This window comes from Passer domesticus, chromosome 4, assembly GCF_036417665.1.
Source record: "Passer domesticus isolate bPasDom1 chromosome 4, bPasDom1.hap1, whole genome shotgun sequence".
NCBI lineage: Eukaryota > Metazoa > Chordata > Aves > Passeriformes > Passeridae > Passer > Passer domesticus.
The window spans coordinates 51,977,922-51,998,653 of record NC_087477.1 but is presented as its reverse complement, the minus strand read 5'-3'; the positions used below and the strand labels follow the sequence as shown (position 1 = coordinate 51,998,653).

The 20,732-nt window shown below is 39.2% G+C and overlaps 1 protein-coding gene across 1 annotated transcript; it reads left to right on the top strand.

Annotated features, from left to right (window-relative positions):
* Positions 1 to 69: 69 nt before the first annotated feature.
* RWDD4 (RWD domain containing 4) lies at positions 70 to 6,637 on the top strand. The gene is made up of 7 exons (XM_064417829.1): positions 70 to 224; positions 401 to 481; positions 2,867 to 2,976; positions 3,074 to 3,218; positions 3,974 to 4,088; positions 5,343 to 5,392; positions 5,558 to 6,637. Exons 1-7 carry the CDS (start codon positions 201 to 203, stop codon positions 5,639 to 5,641), a joined length of 609 nt encoding a protein of 202 aa, XP_064273899.1. The 5' UTR covers positions 70 to 200; the 3' UTR covers positions 5,642 to 6,637.
* Positions 6,638 to 20,732: the final 14,095 nt, after the last annotated feature.

The window sequence follows — 20,732 nt, the reverse complement described above, 5'->3', positions numbered from 1 at the left end:
GGGACGTCACCGCGAAGGAGCCAATGAGCGGAGGGAGGAAGCGCGGGGGGACGCGCAGCCGGCCAATGGCAGGGCGGGGGGCGGTGCCTCGCGTGCCCCGCGCTGCCCTCGGGAGAGGCGCGTCCGCGCGAGGGCGGCGGGGCCGCGGCAGGCAGGGCCGCCAGCCCCGGCCTGAGGGCAGCGGGGCCGGGAGCTCCGCCATGGCGGCCAACGAGGACCAGGAGGTGAGCTCCGGGCCCCGCTGCCTGAGGGAGAGCGGAACCGGGGCTGGGAGGGCGGGATAGAGCCGTGCGGGAGAGGGGCGGCCGGCCGGGGCGGGAGGCGAGCGGAGCGGCGGGAGAGGGCCGCCGGGCGGGGGGCGCGGCCGGGCTGCGGTCGGTAACCCCTGCTCTGGCTGCAGATGGAGCTGGAAGCGCTGCGCTCCATCTACGAGGGAGACGTGTGCTTCAGGGAGCTCAGCCCCGTGTCCTTCCAGTACCGGGTAAGGCCAAGGTGCACCGTGCGGTTGCTTTGCTGCCTTGTAGTTGCCGTAGCAGGGGTTTCTAAGCCGCAGAGATATCCCACGTGCAGTAAAGGATAGGTCACAGGGCGGTTTTCAGGCTGTTTGGTACAGCAGTGCTCCATAGCACAGTGTCATGTTTGTGAACCTGCCCCCAGCGTGGGTTTATTGCAGAATCACAGAACAGGTGAGGCTGGAAGGGACCACAGTGCATCATCTGCTCCAGGCTCCCTGCTCAGGCAGGGCCCTCCTAGAGCACGTGGCACGGGATTGTGTCCAGTCAGTTCCTGAAAATCTACAGTGAGGGAGACCCCAGAACCTTTTTGGACAATGTGTTCCAGTGCTCAGCCGCTGCACAGTAAAGAAATCCTTCCTTATGCTCAGGTGGAGCTTCCTGTCCGTCAGTTCCTGCCCATTCCTGCTGCCCTATAGCTTGGCACCACAAGGCAGTTATCCCTGAGCCAGGCATCCCACCTGTGTGTCTGTGCCCCGGGCAGCCAGAACTGCCCCGTCCTCTGCAGGAGCAGCCTGCTGTGTAATATTTACCCTAACTGGTCAGAAATTGAGAGATTTATAGAGATCTTTCTATGTAAAATTTGGAGCCTTTGTTAACTGCTTAGTTAGAAGATTCCTGTCTCTTGTCCAAAGAGTTTTGATCATGTCTTGTTTGCCTGCTAAAGAGAAAATCCACAAATTGCTTTGGGCGTATGCACTGACACAGTCTGGTCAGAAGAGACATACAGGGGGTGCTGAGCTCAAGGTGCACAACTAGATTCTGGCATGAAATTCTCACCAGCTTTCTCAGATTTAAAAACCTGGAGGTTCTTCTGGGCACAGACTGAGGCAGACCTTTTGATGGCCAGGAAACTTTACTTAGGGACCCATGGGACAGAAGGGAGACTTCTGAAAATGCCATGTGTCTGTTTCAGGGAGAAACCATCTAAAATCACCTTTCTGTGACTTCTCAAATAACTTAAGAATAACGTCACTAATTGTAATGAGAAACAGCTCAATTAATTAATAGCACTTGGAATCCCAGCCATGTAAGAGCAGCCTTTCTTCGTTGATTGGATCATTCTTAATAAAATTAATTTCTTTGAAAGGGGAAATATGACATGCCTACAAGCCTAAAGAGTGTCATTTTACTTTTCACTAGCTTTGATTGTTGCTGATTTTTATTAGACAAAAAATAATTGTCAAAAGTTAGGATAACTCAAATACAATAAAACTTATTGTCATACAAAGGCAATAATACACCTTTTTCATGAAGGAAAAATTGTATTGTGAGAAGTCATAATGCAAGTAATTGCATGAGAAGACAGAATTTGTATGGCTTTGTAGGATTTGCTCTGCACACAGACAGTGCTTTCCTGAGAGAACCTGTGAACCATGCAGCCACTTCTGCTCGTGGCAGCAGTGGGAAATGAGCTGTAAATGCTGCCTTGAAAAATGTTGCAGATTCTTGATTTAAAGTTTTATCTATTTCACCACTAAACAAGTGGTTTTGGATGTCAGTTAATCCAGTCTGCTGAAACAGGTATTGTAAATAAGAAAGCAGCAATTTTTTCTTTACTTTTTTTAATTTTGAAGAACCATAGTCTTACTTTGATTAGGATTTCCCTTGTGGACAAACTTCATTCTACTTAGTTAGATAAAGGCTGATTTTTATAATGAGAAAATAAGGGAAAATTTTGGGTGGTTTTAGAAACATTACTGTGCTAGTCTTCCAAGTCCTTGTGTAAAACAGCTATTTCTGATTGTATGTCAGTAGTATGCTGTAATTTGTTGGGTTTCTTTTTAAATCCAGACTCATTCTACTGACTTCTTAAATCTTTTACTACTCATTCTTTCATACAGGGAAATAAAATATCTGTAGCTTTGAGATGTAAATATTGATATTCTTACCTGTTATGTTTGCTATCTTAGCATACTAGTTTATTATCATCCTTATTTGAACTCTGTCTTGTGGCTTGTTTTCATTTTGCTCTGTGCTTAGATGCGTGGGGGGGAGAAAAGGCTTCATATTTTCTGTTCTCCTATGTGACACTATAATATTTGGCTTGAAGATATTACAAAGTAGCTTTTAAACAAAGGAATTAAAAAACCCTAACCATAAAAAGTGATTTGAGAGTTTCTGCTGCTTCTTCTAGAATTAAAACTGCAAAGTAAATGTTAATAATGATGTCCAAAATTTAATGCTCTTTCTAGGTAACAGCTTTTTTTTCTAACTGATAACTTTCAAAATAGTTGTCTCAAGGAATTTTGATGGTCTAAAAGCAGTAATAGACTTCTTTATTTGCTTTGTAATCCTCAGAAAGTGACTGGAAACTGTTGATTTATAGAGTTGGGGGTTTTTTCCCTCTTCAGATAGGTGAAAGTGGAGATCCCAAAGCCTTTCTAATAGAAGTTTCTTGGCCAGAAACATATCCACAAACAGCACCAGTCATATCGATGGATGCTTTCTTCAACAACACAATGTAAGTATTTGTGACAGCTTCACTCCCTGGCCTTGTGGTGGCCACTCTTTGTTTGAAAAGCTTTTTATTTACACTTGAGTTTAATGATTTCTTTTAGATCTTCAGCTATTAAGCAAAGTATATTGGATAAGTTAATGGTAGAAGTTGAAGCAAATCTTGGAACTGCAATGACATACACACTTTTTGAATATGCCAAAGACAATAAGGAGGTGTTCATGGAAAATCAACCTGTTAACACTGTGGTATGTAGATAAATTCTGATTTTAATTTGTCCTTTTAAAACTGAAAAAAAAAAAGATTGTTATAGAGTTCTCTCTAAGCTGTAAATCAGTTCACTGGTTATACATGTTTGTGGCTGAAAGTGATAATGTATGGTGCCACAATACTCTGTGGTGATAATTGTTCTATTTGATAGTTATTTTGCTGTTACACCAAATGTTTGCAGCCTGCTGTTATGTCCCACAGGATAACATTAAAATAGAGACTTTGAGCAGAAATAAAACCAAAGGAAGCTGAAACAGAGATGTGTCTGCTGAGGATTGGAGGGGTGGCAATTTACTGCAGCCTTCCTGGGATTATTAAAGTGCACCTCCAGGGCCTTAAAGTAGTCAGGCTGGGTCCATTTATGGCTTTTGGGTTATGTAAGCACATTCTTTGCCTTGATGGTGCAGCAGATCTGCTTTGAGGAGGAAGGAATGAAGGAATGATTGCTATGTTTGATAAGTCAGAATCCATTCTGACTAAATCACACTCCATGCTTAAATTTTAAAGTGACAAAGGTGCCCTTTGCAACTGGAAGAGAATAATTCCAGTCCCTAACACGTTTTTTAAAAGTACAGCCCTGGTTATGTGTGGTTAAAAGCTGCAGGCTGCTGAGAGCATTGCTTCTTTCTGGCAGTTAAGGTATTTCAGTATGTCAGGTTCAGTAATCACATCACACAGGGATATCCATGGAACTAATATGCAAAATGTTTACAACCACTTTTATTCTTCTCAGACTTCAGTCAGCAATAGTATTTCAATTGGAACTCCTGAAGTGCCACCAAGTAAGAAAAAAGAGAAAAAGGAGCAGTTATCCAAAACCCAGAAACGAAAACTAGCCGATAAAACAGGTTTGTTGGCTATACTCAGCTTCGCTTTGATCAGTATGAAAATCCAAACTTTATAGCAAGGACACCGGGCTAGGGAAAGAGTAACTAGTAATTTGTTTATAAGATGAACTACTTTAAGTCTGTGGTCTCCATTTTATTTGTTTTAAATGAATTATTCTTGCCCGAGATGTTAGTTCTGGTCATAACAACTTTCTGTAGAGTCATGACTTAATGACATCTTTTAGTTGTTTTGTTTCTGTTGGTGACAAAAATGAAATTTTCAAAAAGCACTTGTGAAAGGAGAGGATTTGGGACCTCTAAAAATTCACTTTCAGCAAAAAATGCAGTTTGTTGATGGGCCCTCATAAATAATTCACAATATTTAAAATGCAATTTCTAAACAAAAGTATTTTATTTGGAACCCAAAGTAAAGCATCTAATTTAATTTGCAGTCTAGAAATAGAAGTGCTTCTGCAGATACTTAATGCTTTCAATGAAATAGAAGGATTTTGATTGAAAGTGTTGATTACTTCAGTTAATTTTGCTGATGACTCTTTCCTGTTCACCTTCAGTTTTCAATAATGGTCTGGATAATACCATCCTGTTGTAGCAATAAATTGTACCCTGTGATAGTGATTTCTGCATGTAATCTACCTAACCTAATGTATAATTGGCAAGCTTAATGTTAGCTGTATAAAGGAAAAGATGCATAAAATGTAGTTCTTTGACAGAATTCATCATTGCTGGTCAGCCCAGCTCATATTGGAGCTACCTTCTAAACTAAATTTCAGGTGGACTGAGCTGTTTTTATTTAAACTGAATTACTTTGAATCACATAATCAGAGGATCACCAAGGCTGGAAGAGAGCTTCAAGTTCATCTATCCAGATGTTAACCCATCACCACCATAATCACCCCTAAAGCTATCCCCAGGTGCCACATCCAGACCCCTCTGGAGCACTTCCAGAGACAGTGACTGCACCACTCCCCTAGGCCACTTATTCCAATACCTAACTACTCTTTTAGTGAAAAATGATTATTTTAAATCTAATCTGAACCTCTCCTGGCACAGCTTAAGGCCATTTCATTTCCTTCTTTCACTTTGAGGTTGGTTGAAGAACACACTGTGTTTAAGACATTAAAATCTGTTTCTGTCCTCATGGCTTCAGAGCACAGAAATTGAGGGGTTTGGATATTTAGAATTTTGTGGGTCGATTTTGAAGAAAGATAAATATTCCCCTTAGCTTGTGTGCTGAAATTAAACCTTTTTCTGCAGATAACAAAGGAGAGCTTCCACGAGGATGGAACTGGGTTGATGTAATTAAGGTAAAGTGAGTGTATTATATACAGTATTGTGAACATGCTGTCTATGTAAATTAAAAATTATTTGTACTTGTATCTGAAGAAAACTGATCAATTTTTTTCTTGCTTTTCTTCCTAACTATGTTTGGATTTGACTATGATGTCTGATTAATTTCTATATGTGTCCAGCATGTAAGTATTTTCAAGTTCTCTTTTTTTACTGTTAAAAAGATTTGTAAGAGAGTAAGAACTGTTTCTTATTTTGGATTCTAATTTACAAATTTCTCAAAACCTCTAAAATGCTAGTTCTTCTGAATATTAGTCTGGAGGAGTTCACTCTTTGAACATAATTGGTTTCTTTATTTACTGAGCAATTAAATCTTAATTTTATGATGAGAGGAATGCACTGCAAATATTCTGTCTTCATATGACAAGATTTAAAATAAAGTTAGTAGTGCTGCCGTGTTCTGGAGGGCAGTGGATAAGTAAGAACTAAAAGGGAGCTGTCCCAAGTGGGAGCACCTTGCTGTCTCCTACAAGCCTCATTCTCTGCTGCAGCTCCTCCAGTGAATAATTCTTTTCTACTTGCTCCCTCAGTATTGATTTCTTCCACCCTCTTGTCTTTGCTGATTCAGTGAAAATCACTGCTTTACAATTTTGAAGGCAAACTATTTTATTTGACACAATTGAGGTAATTTTCACTGTAAGACCTAACGCCAGTTCCAGCTGTTAAATAAGAGCAAGTAAATTATGAAGGCTGTTTTGGGCAGAATCCTTCTGAGTTAAAAGTGGCTATTTGTAGTGGATATCTTGTTTTTCAGATAGATTTCATGATAGGCGTGCTACTTTTAATAATTATAAGCCTAGCTTTAAAAGGTGAGATATACTAAGTTAATGTTAGTGTCTATTTTTATATTGTCTAAATTTTTATATGGGAATTCTCTCAGAGATATGTGAAGATAAAGTTCCATTACTTCATCTTTTTCTTTTTGGAGAGCTGGTGATATAGCCTTCAAATTAAATAGAAACAGTGCCCTTAGGTTTTTCTGGGGTTTGTTGTTTGGTTTGTGTTCTTAAAATTCAACTTTCATGATCAGGAAATAAGCTCATTTAGTGTTTAAGCTTAAGAACTAATTTTTGATGCTTTTCAGTCTTTTGATACAGTAGCACAATCAGTCTGTATTGTTAATTAAGTATATGCATGTTCAGTGTGAGATGGAAATAATGTTCTTGTTTCCTAATAAATGGAATGATAGTCTAAACTTTGAATACTTTCTTTTTGTGTCTCTTTTATAGTTAAGCAAAACTGGTTCTAAAGATGATGAATAAAGGACTTTGGTACAAGGAAACTCCACCTTTTAATACAGTGCAATTCTGGGTCACCATCTCTCTCTTAATAACTTTCATATTTGTTGAAGTAAACATTTTATAAAGCTCGATTTCCTAACTTGTAAATCTAGTCACACAAGCTTATCTAGAGACCATGTGGTCATCTTCAGAAAAATCAACCAACAAACTTGCCTTAAATGAAGGTTAGAATGTGACAAAGGATATAGAGAGCCAGTGTGGTGAATAGTGCTGAAGTGTTTAGTAATTTATATTTAGTCTGTAGTAAAATCCTGTTATAGTGAACCCAATGATACTGTAAACATTTCCTGATGTTCTTATTCCAATTGAAGAAAAAACCACTATAACAGTGATTGGTGGCTTGATGGCTTAATTCATCAAAATAAATTGTTCCATGGAAATAAGACCTTTGTCATTTGTTTATCTAGTATGAACTAGAAGGAGAACATACATACAAATTGTTGCATTGCAGAGCAGGCTAGAGCTTGTGGTCTTATTTTCACTAGTTACTGGCTGAAGTAGTAAATACTAGTGAAAGCAAGGCCAAATATTCTAGTCTGCTCAAAAATGAATGGTTATAGCAGGAGAGCAGCTTCTTTATTCTCCACAATGCCCCATCTGTTGGTCTTTCTCCAGTGTGCATGTTTACAGGCAGTGGGATATCTGAGGAGAGGCAAAAGTGCTTTCTTGCACATGTCTCAATGGGTATTGGGATTTTGTAGCTGCTTCATTGCAGAAATAGGCATTCTTTGGAGGGATTTCCTGACTAAGTGGTGAGACAGTGGAAGTCAGTAATCCATCAAATGTTTTGGGAGAACTTCTTTGCAAGAGCTCTTTTCTTTTTTTTTTCCTAATCTGCTCTCTTGTATAAGAAGGAGAAGTCATCTTTATGAACTGTTATTAAATACAAGATGCCTTAATGTCTTTTATTATTTTTGTTTGTTTTGAGATGAACTTTAATAAATGCCTATTTATCTGCTGTGGTATTTGTTTATTGTTTTAAATTCTGTATTGCCTACTACACTTTTCACTTTGCAAATTTGAAATTGAAAGGATTCTGTTACAACGAAAACATTCTTGAAAATTGCTGGAAGAATTCTGTCTTCCCTCTTGTGGTATATGTTTACAGGATCTTCAGGGTGGCTGTGTTTGTTATTGATAGGATGGTCAGTCACTTTACCAGGAGCACAGGACAGTGTCCATTGCCTTCAGTACACACAGAGCAAGTCCAGCATCCCTTTGGAAGAGTGTGCTCCACTGTGCACAGCATCCATCACTTCAGAAAGGCTGCTTTCTTTTTGAGCTTTACTCATGCAGTAAAATATTGTAAAGTACAAAGGGAGGACCTTTTCTGAACAATGCAGCCTTGCCTTTGACACAAACTGGAGGTTCATGGCTGCAGTCTGAGCAGGAGTGCCCGGCGTGGAGTGCCAGCGCCAGGAGAAGTTGCTCTGGCAGTCCATGGTAGCAGGGGAGGGCATTTAGTTTTAGTCTCTGCCAGCACCAGGACAGGCTGGACTCTATTCATGAGTTCTCTCAGGGGAATTGACGTGTTTTTGCTTGTATCCTTGGTGTATAAATCAAGTTGCTATGACAATTTATCTGAATAGATTAGTTATGAGAGGGTGGGGGAAGGACAAATAAGAACCACATCTCTTGCCTTCTATAGTTATAGTTACTGTGTGTAACTTGGTAACCTTGTGAAATGCATGATTTTTCAGCTCCTAGTCTGCCTGTAAATCACATGCTCTCATGAAGATACCTGAGAGTCTTCTCTGGTTCTGTTAGTAAATGTATGTACTTTGAAGTCTAATGTCACAGGAATGTTTTGCATTGGAAATTTTTATACCCGTTTTTTGCTTCTTTGTAAATTGTGAAAGGTAATTTGTGTCATTCAAACCATTTTCTGATATGATGTGATGGCTGGAATGGGATCATTTAAAGAATCTGGGTACTGATATTATGGAGAGGCCTGAGCAGTGATAAATGAGGGTAAGGAAAAATGTATTGATTATCAAGCAAGGCACAATTGTAAATAAGATCATGACTCCTGAAGGAATTCTAAACACTGTTGAAGAATCTACTGCCACCATTTTTTTTTTTTTTTTTTTTTAGGGAGACCTACTGGCAGTGGAAAACCAGTAATTACTCAGTAGGATGAGAGTCCCTTGATTGTGTGGCTACACCACGTGTTTAAATTCATGAGTTTTGCAGTAGAGCTTTGTTTGGCCTGAGAAGACAAGTGTCAATACCAGTTACAGTGAATTAAAGGTAGCAGATGAATGCTGTGGGTACCATGACCAAAGATGCCCCACTGCTCTCTAATGCATCAAATTGCAGGGAGTGATGCAGACTACCTTTAAGTGTGCTGAATAGAGAGATGACAGCTGTGATTAGTGAGCAGTGTGTGCCTAGCACATCCTGCTCACCCCCTTGGTCAGCCTGACACAGATACTCTGAAATCAAGGCTGGTAATTTCTGCAGTCCTGCTCTGACTGGTTGTATGTGGGTGCATAGATGAAGAGTGCCTAACTGATGAGCAATTGCATTTTGGTGAGTAAAAGACCAGTAGGAAAAAAGCCAGCATTTTTTCATAGAGGACCTGTGACAAAAGTGCATATGTAAGGATACTATCCTCTTCTCATCTGAGGCAATACAAATTATTTTGGGTTATACTATGAAATTTGTGCTGTGAAAATCCTTGAACTGGTCTGAAAAATATGAATGAATTTCCCTTTGGAAATTGTTTCCTTCAACAGTAATGCACCCTAAGCTCTTGCAGTTAACAGCAGAATGAAGTGGGGAGGAAATGTTCATTCAACAGAGAAAACAGCAGAAGTGTGAGAATTCTGGGTGGATTGGAGGAGGAAGTGGATGGGGAAAAACATCCTCATATGCAAAACTAGGGGATAGGGGATAAATTTTCATTGATGCAGGACAATACAACAAAACAAAGGCTAAATTCTGGCATGAGCTTGGGGTATGGTAAAGGACAAGAGGATTGTATTTTTTCTTTCTGTTGCTCTGGTTTCTTTCACCAAAATGGATTTGGCTTCATCTCAGAATGGGTCTGTTTTGTGGCTGGGAGAAGAATTTGTTTGTCTGACTGCTGTGTTTCCTGTTACTCTTTCTGAGCCCATGTAAGCAGCCTCTGAAAGCCTGATGTACTCTCAGAAATAACTTAAGACAAAACATACTGGCTAGGCACTGGAAAATCATTAACTGTTTGTCCTCTCCTTCATTCAGAGCAAAGTGAGGAGTGACTCCAAATGTCTTAGTTACACAAGACATGAATATCTTCATCCAGGCACTGGTGTTCTGTGTCAGACTGAAAATGTTACATAGCTGTCCCTTGCTTCTGTGTCTGAGCGTTTATGTCTGTGCTTCCTACAGATGTTGTGTTTGAAGTATTCATGTTAAAAATAGGGCAGAAATTTGAAAACTCTTATTATGGTTAGCTACTAGAAGTTGTGTATGTTGTGAGATGGGATGAGGTCTAGCAGTGAGGGGGAAAGCCAGGCTGTAACTCCAGGGCCTTACTGCAGAGGAGGGAGGTTGTGTGGCTGTCTCTGAGGGCAGAGCTGCTGCTGCAGTGTCTGTATTGCTGCTGATGGTCAGAAAGGGAAATTAGCCTCCTCTGAGTTTGGAACATACCATTCAAGAAGCAATATAGAAGAAAGAAAGAAATCTTTTTCTCTAACAGTCACCTGCTATAGTGTCATTGAAAGACAATAAACACAGTCCTGACTGAATTTGCTCTTCAGAGCAGAACTGTACTTTAAGTTTCTCTGTCAGTAATACATTCTACAATTTCCTGCAGGTAAAACAAATGTGAACAAAGCATTGTTATGTGAAGAGCTGCTGTTCCACTGTAGAGAATCATTTGATCTCTACCTGTAGTGAAAATGGTGCTTCAATTGACCTTGAAGACACAGATTTTATAATAGCTCAGGGAAAAGTAGCAGCCCATCAATAAAAAATAGCCTCTGTAACAAGCTGTTAACAAATTTTGCCCAGCTTTATCAGTTTTATATTTTTCTGTGAAGATTAGCACTAGAGTATTACCAGGTTTTAGTTAACTGGTATATTGCATAATTATGATTTTCCTTTCCCCTCCTCATGCCATATGTCTTTAGATGATAAAAGTACAGGATGTCATATAGAAATTTATTTCCAAAATTAAAATAGTGCTAAAGGCAAGGAAATAATCCTACTCAGAAGTAAGGATGTGCCAAAATTAAAGCGGCTATGTGATGTTTATATAAAAATTAATTCATGGGAAGATTTTCTTTCTGTGACTACGTGGTTTTTTGGGTTTGCTTGTGGGTTGGTTTTTTTTCCCCAGTAGAGTCCAAACAGATGGTTGGTGCTTTTCTTCCTAGTGTCCCTGTTAGTGGGAAAGCAATACAAAAACTGAGTTTTAGTACTCTCCTAAGGCTGAAAAGAAAAAGGTTTCACTTAGTGAAAGCAAATAAAGTAACAGAACTGTCTCTGGAACAAAGTGGACCTTTGAGCAGGATGGCCAGGTATTCAGGCAAATTAATTTGCTTTAATAAAACTGACTGGATCTGAGTGGTTTAGTCTGCTTCAGAGTCTATCTTCGTGTGGTGGATTTGTGACTTATAAATGCTTATGAATAATTTTAGCTTTTATACAGAAAGGTGTTTTGGGTGGGGGAGGAAGAAAATAGAAACTACTGAGTGGTGTTTGTGCCTTACACCTGGAATGAGTTAAGATAATCTGTGTCATGTCACATATAATGCACAAGCTACAATGTGTCACTCCTGGTTTATTTTCTCCTGGTTTAAATGTATGCATTTGAGACCTCTGCTACAGTTTCTGACTGGTGGAAATTGGGCAGAATCTCTTTGTGATCATCACAATAATCTTTGTTTCACAGACACAAGCTCTGCTCTGTTAGATGCTGTACTGATGAGCACAGAGGAAGCAAGCCAGGTCACTGTCTTGCAAGGTCAGGAAAGGGGAAAGATATTCTTTGAGGAGACACATGCTAAATATGAAGAGGAAATACTCAACTTCTTTGGATATCTGTTTAGGGAGAAAAGATGACGGTGGAAGTCAGGAGTGGAAGAAGGAGGAAGGATCTTGAGTTTGGAGTCTTAAGAACATGGTTGGTTAGTCTTCTGAAAATTACAGTTGATAAACACATGTTGTTTCTCTGTATGTTAACATATCTCTTAAGGTATTTTAAAAGATGATAAAATACTTTATAAAGTGTTAATAGTAAACCCTGTGAGGGGAGGAAAGAATGTCACCAGAAAAAAGTTATACACAGGAACAAATCTAGAAATTTTGATTTGAGGCTGTGGGATTCTTGTATATCAAGTAAATGCAATTTCTCTTATGTGAAGAAGTGGAGACAACTCAAAAGCCTCACTTCCTCTTTTCTGCAAGATTCTGAGCAGTTTAATATTTTGAGTGTTGCAAGCTCAGAATTTTATGCACTCTCCTTCCTTGCTGGAAGGAAGGAGAGTGCATACAATTTGGATTTAGATGTACATTTTGCAAATTTAGATCCAGCTCACCAGTATTTAAATCTCCAGTTAAGTGTGTGTCTTGTAAGCAGAATGGTTAAAATGTGATTTGCTATGCATGCGCCTGTAAACACAATCTTGGTGAGGTACCTCATTACATCAGATCACTTCAGGTATCAATGTACAAAGATTATCTGTAAGAATATCTGTCTTATTTGAGAAATAATTATCCTCTGACTCATTCAAAGCTTCTGCCGTCAACACAGCAAAATAATCAAAACCGCAATGATTTTTTTTTAAAGTTACAACAACCTGATCTCACTATGCTTATTTGTGCTAGAATCAGAGGCAGAAAGAAATGCATTAATGGAAGAATGCTTTCCTCAATTATACAACTACTGTGAAGAAGCAGGTTGTAACTCCAATTGATGGATCTGAGGTGGGGGCTTCCAGGTGGAAGAAATTATCACCATCATGTTTCACTACATCTGGAAACTTTGAGGAAGTATCAGAGATGAGATATCGAAGATTTGTTGTAAGGTTTTCCAGATACTTGTTTCTAATTCTGGAATTCTATTGAATTGATACTTTTAGGCTACATTAAGTGCATTACTTAAGTGCATTATTGGTTTTGGTATGTAAAGAAAGGGCATTTTGTAAATCTAGAATGCAAAAGAGAAAGGGACAGTAATACAAAGTCTTGACTGATGCACACCATAAGAAACCTGGTAGGTTTGTGCTGTGTGTAGATTAGGTTTGTATTTGTGCCCTTGAATATATGAGGTTTTTCCATTGTTTTCAGGTTTTATGGGGCAAAATCCTGATAATCCTGTCATCTCAGGAATATTATGAAAGAAAATCTTATAATTAGTTAAAGGTATAATTGGAAGAATTAACCTAAATGAAGTAATGTAAAAGCAGACACTGTTATGTTGCATCTCATGGAGTATCAAAAGAGATAATTCTGACCAAAAGAGCAGTGCAGACAGATTGTAATCAAGCAGGTGTTACTCAACACTTTTTGGGAACTGGCAACTCATCAAAAGCATAAATGGAGTTCATTCTAACAGAGAATTGGACTCAGACATTTCAGATGAGCAAGATCTGTTTAATGTGTCATCTTCATTCCCAGAAGGAAGCTGAAATAGAAGGAAATCCGATTTGACAAGCAGGACCTCCCTCTATGAAGCTGTGCTGCCTGGGAGTGATGGCTGCATTGTCCTCCAGGTGGTTTTCAGTATCTTCCAGAATAGTTTTTTCCATGATTTTACCTGGCACTGAAATGAGACTGTCAGGCCTGTAACTTCCAGGGTCCTCCCTCTTGCCCTTCTTGAAAATCAGGACAGTGTCACCCAGCTTCCAGTCCACTGGGATCTCTGGATTCTGAAAACCACTCAAAAATCAGGAGAGGTTTTGCAATGACGTCAGCCAGCTCCTTGAGGATTCTCAGATGAATCCCATCAGGCCCCATAGATTTTTTAGGGATCCAGCTGAAGCAGCAGATCCTGCTCAACTTCAGGGTCAGCTGGGAGTTGAACATTCTTGAGGTGAGCCCTGGTCTTCCATCTCATGGCACTGAAACCCCCTTGGTCCATCAGCTGTGTTGAAGACAGAGGCAAAGAATGCACTAAACATCTCTGCCTGGTCCCTGTCCCTGTTTGGGAGGTGACCATCCTCATCCTGTAACAAGCCAAGGTTATTTTGCACTGCCCATTGCCATTAATATATTTGACAAAAACCTTTTATTGTCCCTGACAGTTCTGGTCAACTTCTCCAACTGAGCTTTGGCCACACAAATTTTCTCCCTACAGTGGCAAGAAGCATCTTTGTATTCCCATGTCACCTGACCTTGCTTCCACTGGGCATAGACCTTCCCTTTTTTCACCTTATTTGCAAGAGAGGGTCCCTGTTCAGTCAAAATAGCTTTCTGCCTTGTCTGACTTCTGACATTTGGGAATTGTTCTCCTGTGCTCTTAGGAGGTATTGTTTATAAAGTGACCAGCATTGATGGACCCCAGCACCAGCAAAAACATTTTTCTAGGAGATTTCACTTACTAGTTCCCTGAGTAACCTGAAATGTGCTTTTCTCGTGTCCATTTTGTTGCAAGTACTTACAAACTGCAGCCTACCAGGTGAGTGCTGAATTCTTTCAGTTCAGAAGTTACTCAGTAGAGGAATGCATTTCTTTCCAATCTGTTAAGGAGATTAATTTATTCTTAATTAATCTGAAGGTGATTCACTCCTTTAATCAATGGAAATCTGATTGCTAAGCACTTACATTAAAAAAAAAAAACGAGTCTGAAGAGTTTCCTTCAACATTTGATCGTGCAAATGAATTGTATATTTAAATGAGCAGCAGTGCTTTTCTCATTATAGCATGAAGTACAGCACTGGAAGATATTATCTGAAGGAAAATATTCCCTGAGCCTTTATTGATGATGCTGGTTACACTGTCATCAAATAGATATATGAGATTTTATCCCCATCTTATAGATGGTGTAACTTTCCCAGCTGAGATACCTACTTGTTAAAACTGAGATAGTAAGTCTCAAATCCACATCTGTCCATCTGCCAAACTGTGCAGCAATCTGGTAGGCTAGAGCTGCACCTATCTGAAGTAATGGTGTTCTTTAATCATATTTTATGGTTAGAGCAGCTTCTTAACTTTCCAGTATGTTCTCACAGCTTGTCTTTTAGTCATGTTTGTAACACATTTTTCAGGGATATTTTCAGCAGGGATCTGCACACAGGCAGCAAGCTACGAGCAAATGGCTGAGCACTTTCCAGAAACTGCGTAACATATTTCAACAGTGTGCTCCACTTGCTCGCAGAGAGGAAGCATCCACTGAGCTTCTGGAGACAGGTGAGACCTAGAAACCCAAAGTTAGAGAAGGGCATTCAGCCAGAATGATCAGCAATACATTATTTCCTAAAAGAGGGGGGCAGGTTAGTTTTGGTAATAAAATAAGATAGAAGACATCATTGGTTTTGGCACTCCTCAGAATCTTGTGGTAGGACAAGCAATACCTTAGTGAGAGGGTTACCACTGTAATAAATATGTAAAATAGCCATTACTTTGCAATAACCCTAAATGCCTTTTCCTGTTCAATGTACTTTTTAATCCACTTAAACATAGGTAACTCTTTTTACAGTCTGCAGGCAACTCTTTAGTCTCTACTAGAGGACCAGAAAGCCTGGAGTTTAGCCAAACAAAATAAAATACATGCTGTGAAATGCTATTTAACTGCAGAGAATAAAATGACTGCTGCAGAGGAGTCTTAATAACACAATAATAATTTAACAGCAAAACCACAGATTTCACGAGCTTCTTACAAACAGATCTTTTCTGGGTTTAATATTAAGAACAAAGGAAAATCAGATATTTTCTCTGAGGTTCAAAGGGGTTGTACATCAGAGCTAATGAAGTCACTTAGTACTTCTTTCTTAGCACAGAACTATGAGTATTGTAAGCATGTTCATGCAAATGTGCTTTGTCCCCAGTCCTTCTGGATGGAGGACTCAGTCCTACAAACATGTTTGTCTGAACTGTATATGACTTGCATGTAAGCCCCTCACCTCATAAAAGCCTTATGTTACTTAATGTAAGGGCAAACATATGAAGCAGCATAAGGGGAGAAGAGCTAATTAAAATAATTCTGGAAGAGGTTTCTAGGGTATTTTATCCATTGCTTAGAATTCCAATTAAAATTACATATCTTGTGAAGAGCTTCTGATATCAGGTTCTTATTTGTACCTGAAAGTTGAGTGGTTTCCTTTTTTTAAAAGGAGAAAAATATTCATAAGAAAGAAATGTCAGTTGTAAGTTCTACAGCTTCTTTCAGAATGAAAGTTGGGATGTAAAACACATGCCTGCAGTGTAGTTATCAAGGATTCATAAAATGGTTGGGAGGGACCTTTAAGGGTCATCTAGTTCAACTCCCCTGAAATGACATCTTTAACAGAGCCCCATCCAATCTTCCTTGAATGTTTCCAGGGACTGGACATCCACCCCCTCTCTGAGCAATCTGTTCCTATGTTTCACCAACCCCATTGTAAAAATCGTCTTCCTTATGTTCAGTCTGACTCTATGCTCTTTAAGTTTGAAACCATTACCTTTTGCCCTAGGACAATGGGCCCTGCTAAAATATTTCTCCCCATCTTTATTAGAAGCCCCCTCTAGGTAATGACAGACCAGAATCCGGTCTCCACTTTCTCTTCTCTAGGCTGAACAATCTCAACCCTTTTTCTTCATAGGAGATGTGCTCTAGCCCTCTGAGCATTTCTGTAGCCCTCCCCTAGACTTGCTCCAACAGGTCCATGTCTTTCTTGTGCTGGGAACCTCAGCTGGATGCAGCATTCCCGGTGGTGTCTCGTGAGACCAGAGCAGAGGAGCAGAACCCCTTCCTTGTCCTGCTGCTCACGCTGCTTTGGGTGCAGCCCAGGACATGTTTGGCTTTCTGGGCTGACAGCACACATTGCCAGGTCATGTCCAGCCTCTCATCCACTGAGTTGTCTTTAAATGTAATGCAATTCCATGAGCCATTTAATGAATAGCCTACACAGTTGCTTACATTGGACCTCAGCCTGAACAGTAGGGTCATGGTCCTTTGAAGAAACTGAATTTACTTGACCATTCTTGTCCCAAATGTTCTCATACTCAGTTGCAGTTTTCTGATGGGAATATCGGGGGTTTTTTCCAAAACAACTGTCAGTATGTGATTCAGACCAACAAGCAAGCTTCTGAATGAAAGAAAAGCCAACACAGAGATGCAAGAACTAGTGTTTGATTTATTGGTGCCACTTGTGAGAGCAGAAAAGTCTAATTTCATTCTAAGCCTCTTCTATCAGATTGCTGATGCTGGCAACATTTCCATGCATTTTTATGAGGTAATCAAAATTTAAGTACTATTTTGTAGAGGAGAGATTACTGATTCTATGTTAACATAAGAATTATCACAAGTTGCCATTATCATAACCGACGTATTTGGGATACTGCCATACAGTCTGCACACTGTCCTTGTGGAAGGACTTAGATTTGTGCCCAAGTATATAATTATAAAAGATGCTGTGAGTTTCAGTTATTTCAGCAGATAAGTGGGCATACATGTTTTGTAGGTAAGATAATCAGAGATTTTAAAGCATTGTTTTCTTTTTCACTGAAACTAAATTAATTTTAAAAAATGAAGACTCTCTGGGGTGTGAGATTTGCCAAATAATGAATATTTTCTGAGTCCTGCCAACAAAATGCTTTTTAGAAAAGGCATCAACCTTTATGCCTTTGCTGTGCTTTAATCCTAGCCAGTAACTAAGTATCACACAGATGTTCTATCACTCCACCCATTCCCCATGCCAAGGGAAAGAGTCATGAAAAAAACCCCAAAACTCACAGGTTGAGATAAGAACAGTTGATTAATTGAAAAAGAATGAAATATACTACTAATAATAGTAATAATAAAAATAATTGTAATGCAAATGAGAGAGAGTAATAAACCCCAAGAAGGACAAGAGGTGCAGAGTCCAGTTGCTCACCACCTGCTGACCAATGCCCAGCCTGTCCCTGACCAGCCATCAGTGCCCCTTGACCAACTTTCCCCGAATTTATGTCCTGAGCATGATATTCCATGGTATGGAATATCCCTTTGGCAGTTCAGGCCAGCTGTCCTGGCCATGGTCCCTCACAGCTTCTCGTGCAGTTCTCGCTGGCAGAGCCTGGCACACTGACAAGTCCTTGACTTGGGGCAAGCACTGCTTGGCAACAACCAAACATCAGTGTGTTATCAACATCATCCTCACACAGAATCCAACACACAGCACTGCACCAGCTACCAGGAAACAAATTAACTCCATGCTAGCTGAAAATATCAGTCAAGACAGCTCAAAATATCAGTCAAGAACAGAAATCCAAGTGAATGTTCTCATAAAAACAAATTATGTTTAACTAGTTCTTTATTTTAATCAGTGTTAGATGTTGAAAATCAGTTTCTGCCTGGACTGAAACCCTCATCTCTTCTCTGAATTCAAAGGGAGTTCTGTCCTGGCAGGAACTTTGTATCTTCTACTTCTCAGCACAAATGTGTGAAGTTGTAGCTTTAACTCTGATCTCTGTTGTAATCATTGCTCATCTGGTGCATTTATCTGTATTTTAAGAAAAAATATAGCAACCAGCATCTTCTTTCATTTTTTTGGTGGTTACCTTTAGCAGTAATTGCTGGTCTCTGGAGTATGCATTACCCACCAGAGGGAGCTGAAGCCAAGAGCAGTCTGATTTTCATAGAATCATACAATCAATCATTTCAGTTGGAAAAGACCTGTAAGATCACAGAGTCCAACCATTAACCCAAGTCCATCATTAAGGTGTGTCCCTAAGTGTCACAGCTACATGTCTTTTAAGTAACTCCAGGGATGATGACTCAACCTCTTCCTTGGGCACCCTCTTCCAATTTGTGGCAACCCTTTTTGTGAAAATTTTTTTCCTAAAATCCAGTCTGCCATCTTCTGGAGCAACTTTTAATACCCAGGAGGTTGCCAGGTGAAAGTCATCTCTTACACTTCACAGAGCTTTGGATTTGGGCATTTGTCCTTAAGCTAGCTTGGGACTGGATTGTGACCAAGTAGGAAATAATTTTGCCTCCCTATGATAAATTATTACCTCTTTTGGGACCCCTCAATTCAATGTCAAAGCAGGCAAAGCAAAACCTTGTGATGTAAATGTCATCATTCTTTGGTTTTTACGTATGCTGTTCTTGTAACATGAATAAGACAGCTAGAATTGTAAAAAATAAGAATAACTGAGAATAAATTAGTAATTCCTAACAAAATTAAGCCAGGTAGAAGCAAGTGTGAATAGGTTCTCAGTCTTTAAAAGGAAATCTCTCAAAATTCTTGACTACAGATAGTATGCCAGTACTGACATAAGCAATGGACCAGGAACTCCTTGGAGTGTTTATTTTTTGGAAACAATTGGTCAAGGTGAAACAGGATTTATTGTTCTAGTTCTAGTTTGTTAAATCATAAGATCAATTTGTATTTCATAAAAAAAAAATCTACCCTTAACTCTTGACTTAAGACTATGGGAAGAGTGCCATGGTTTTATGATGGTTCCTTGTTGACAAATGGATTTATTTCTATTTTATTTCCTTCTGCACTTGGAATAAGTCATCCGCAGAGAAATTAGTAGATGTTGAGACATAGAGATTAACAGCTGAGAGGTGGTCAAGAACACCTTCTTATACCATTTCTGAGTTGTAACTGACCACACAAACAAAAACAGTCTTTAGAAAGAGGTGGGGTTGACTTCTTTATACTACAAAAGGCAGGAAAGCTCACATAGCTAATTATAGCTGAGCAGTTATGTACAAAGCTGGTCCCTACTGCCTCTCTGCTATTTGCTCAAGTCATTTGTAATTTTCAATGCCATGGAATTCTTTGGCTTCTGCAAAATGGTCAGTCTTTTGGTCATGAGAATTTTGACTGACAGGAGACAGAAACTTCCCTAGGTAGTAGTTAAATTTGCTTTCTACACCACCAGTTATGGCTTAACAGCCTCCTAGACTTCCTATGGCATTTTTTTTTCAGTTTCAAAATCTTGTCTTGCAAAAATGGTAACAGTCTCATCAAGTAGCCTCAGTTTCAGCTCAGGTTTCTGTTCCTTGACAGTAGTTTGTCATGTCCTTCAAAGGAAGGTAGAAGACAGTTTATATCAAATTGCTGTGTAATGGACTTTGCTTAATAGCTTCTTCAATTGGAGGTTGCCTTATATACTGGAGCATGAGGTTTTAATATCTTTTTTTTAAAATGTCTAACTTATGAAGGGCTTATTATCCTTTTTTTTTCCCCCAGCATTTCAGAGAGAAGGACTTGTTACTGTATTTATTTTGCTTATGAATTTAGTTAATAAGAGGATAACTTGTCAGGACTTTTAATAGGTATTTTCCAACATTTCAATGGAAACTAATCTGTCACATGTAGAAAATAGAGAAAGGTAAAAATTTTAAAAAATATTAGCAGGAGATTCTATAATTTCAAAACCAAAACAAACCTTCAGTTATGCAGTTTACAGTTGTGAATCTCAGCAGTAGCTGTTGGATAAATTATGCATACTTTGTATGTCCACTTAAGGATTTTCTTAATTGAAAAAATAGAATGGGAGAAAATTCCCCAACTCTTTTGGAAGATATGTTATATTATAATTTCTTTCAGAAGTTAATTAGCTACAAAATGACCCTTCACTTTTTTTTTAGGGGTTTTCTTATTACTTTTTATGCTTCTCCTCATTATTTCTGACATCTTTTTACTTCTCTCTCTGCACTTCATTGCTGCTATCATTTCAATCTCTGTTTCAATTCTCTCTCGTGTTTGGATTTTTTTTTCTCTTTTGCTTTGTATGTGGGTTATATTTTCACATTCTCTGTTTCTTATTTGACTTTCCTTCCCCTTAGAGTTTTATTGCCTCATACTTCATTCTGAGGTCAGGAAAGGGAAAGGAATACATGCCAGCTACAAACTCAGGAAATATACTCAGC

Bases quoted from the DNA above. Each gene is read 5' to 3' on its own strand.
- RWDD4 (XM_064417829.1), top strand. From the start codon at position 201: ATGGCGGCCAACGAGGACCAGGAG. The intron at 225-400 runs GTGAGCTCCGGG...CTCTGGCTGCAG, and splicing joins CGGCCAACGAGGACCAGGAG to ATGGAGCTGGAAGCGCTGCG. The intron at 2,977-3,073 runs GTAAGTATTTGT...GATTTCTTTTAG, and splicing joins GCTTTCTTCAACAACACAAT to ATCTTCAGCTATTAAGCAAA.